Source organism: Bison bison, unplaced genomic scaffold (assembly GCF_000754665.1).
Source record: "Bison bison bison isolate TAMUID 2011002044 unplaced genomic scaffold, Bison_UMD1.0 scf7180017864104, whole genome shotgun sequence".
In the NCBI taxonomy this organism is placed as follows: Eukaryota; Metazoa; Chordata; class Mammalia; order Artiodactyla; family Bovidae; genus Bison; species Bison bison.
In genome coordinates, this window is record NW_011494676.1 from 1,139,097 (window position 1) to 1,141,561 (window position 2,465).

The 2,465-nt window shown below is 43.7% G+C and overlaps 1 protein-coding gene across 1 annotated transcript in view; it reads left to right on the plus strand.

Annotated features, from left to right (window-relative positions):
- Positions 1–1,467, plus strand: part of LOC104987704 (myomegalin-like) — a 66,229-nt gene extending 64,762 nt beyond the window's left edge. The window contains exon 8 of the mRNA XM_010838747.1: positions 1,236–1,467. Within this exon, the coding sequence (XP_010837049.1) occupies positions 1,236–1,327 (92 nt within the window). The 3' untranslated portion in view covers positions 1,328–1,467. The remainder of the gene's footprint in view (positions 1–1,235) is intronic.
- The last annotated feature ends 998 nt before the right edge of the window (positions 1,468–2,465 follow it).

Sequence of the window (2,465 nt, forward strand, 5' to 3'; positions counted from 1 at the left end):
ATTAGTGACTACTTGTCTGCAAGTGACTACAAAACCATTACTTTGACTAGATGGACCTTTGTTGGCAAAGTAATGTCTCTGCTTTTTAATATGTTGTATGGTGGGTTGCAATTTCCTGCTCCAGGGGATCTTCCTGATCCAGGGCCTGAACCTGTGTCACCTGCGCCTCCTACACTGGCAGGCAGATTCTTTACCACTGCACCACCTGGGAAGCTGTTCTTATCCGCAGAGCTATCTAATGTGATGCCCATTCTGGTAACTCCCTGGACTACTTGGTGCTGCCCCGAGGGCTTATGGCCTGACTGTCAGATGGTAGAGCCAAGGCTTCCATGGTGCCCTCAATAGAGGGAGAACCACATCCCACCTTCATGTCACTACCACATGCTCTGGATGCCACCTGCCACCCTCCTCCCCTCTCATGCAGATGGACCGTATTTCTACTTTCTACCCAAATGTTCTCCCTTGTCATGATCAGGAATATGGTGACCAGGGCCCTGACAACATCACAGCAGCAGCCAATTAGGGGGAAAGACTATGTTCCACAACTGGAGCCATTGACATGAGGGTGTGGCCCATAGTGACTCAGCCACATCAGACTGTTGTCCCAGTGCATGAGGCTCCCAGGTTTGGCCAAAATTTTGGTGGGTGAAGGGAAGTATATCTTTGAAAGCATCTGTTACCCAAATGTGTGACTTGTCTGATTTGTTTTTATTTCCAGAAATAGTATATACCTTTGGCTTCCATGGATAGAACCCAGAGTCCATACCTCAGCTCTACAACAAGAAAAGGGCCTTGAGGGAAGCAAGCTGGAGTTTTCAGACTTACACAGGGCAAAACCCAAACGTGGTTACTTCTATATCCCTCCTTTCTGCAGCAATACCCAGCTGCAGAATCACAGAGAGTGGAGAGTACAAAAATTGCTCAGACTCACACAGCCCAGTCTAGATAAGGTTGCTTCTTATGAGGTCCCACCTGCAAGTCCTTAGATTCACAAGTTCTAGGAGTGAAGCACACTGGGAAATTCACATTTCACATGTAAGTCCCTTCCCCAGATAACCAGAGGGTTACTGGCTGTGAACTGGATACCAGCTTGGTGTTTTTCTCTCTACTTTCACACTTCCAGTTGCATGTGAATAAGGAGGGGAAAAAATGTCAGTTTCTGTTGGGAGCAGTCATTGAAGAGAGTTCCCTAAATCCCTCCAGACCTCACTGTAGCTCTGTCTCTCCCCCGCCAGGTGCTGCACAGTCAGCTTTAGATGTGTCCCTCACCACCCCTCATTCATACACTGAGAGTCACTCTTCTGGCTCTGGTAAGGACATCTTGTGACATGACACCGGGAGGGTCTACAGGAATGTTTTCCAGATTCTCCAGTCGTATCCAACAGCGTTTGTGGGTGTAAACTTGGAGGCATCAGACATTACCTTTAAATGAATGGATCAGATTAATAAATTATTATTTAAAAATTATTTATATGTATTTATTGAATGACTATAAAAAGTAAAATTTGTGCAGGCCATAATGGCCTGAAATTCAAAGAAAAGATTAAACAAAAAATACATTTCCTCTATTATCTCTCTCTATTTAGAGAACTAGATCAGAAAGGCCAATGTAGGGGGAAAGTTAGATCTATGGAGAGTGGGCCTGTGGGATCCTTGAGCCCGATTACATGCTTGGAAAGAAAACTATCACATGTGAAAATATAGTAGGATTAAAATCTAAATGTTTATAATGAAGACCATTTGCAAGACTCAGGTGAACACCATTTGAGAGAGTGACAGAAACTGCTTCTCAGAATCATGAAGATCAGAGTTGCCCCAAGCCTGGAGATAGTAGTTGTTGAATTTTCAAAATGGTAGAAATAATATATGTTAATATATATAGAAGAGTAAATTTTATTTTGATCTTTTTCAAACTAAGAATGGATTGATATTAATAAGATGACATGTCAGTTCAGTTCAGTCGCTCAGTCGTGTCTGAGTCTTTGCAACCCTCTGGACTGCAGCATGCCAGGCCTGCCTGTCCATCACCAACTCCTGGAGCTTGCTCAAACTCATGTCCATTAAGTCAGTGATGCCATCTGACCATCCCATCCTCTGTTGCCCCCTTCTCCTCTTGCACTCAGTCTTTTCCAGTATCAGAATCTTTTCCAATGAGTTGGCTCTTTGCATCTGGTGGCCAAAGTATTGGAGTTTCAGCTTCAACATCAGTCCTTGCAATGAATATTCAGGACTGATTTCCTTTAGGATGGACTGGTTGGATCTCCTTGCAGTCTAAGGGACTCTCAAGAGTCTTCTCCAACACCACAGTTCAAAAGTGTCAGTTTTTCAGTACTCAGCCCTCTTTATGGTCCAACTCTCACATCCATACATTAGTGACTACTTGTCTGCAAGTGACTACAAAACCATTACTTTGACTAGATGGACCTTTGTTGGCAAAGTAATGTCTCTGCTTTTTAATATGTTGT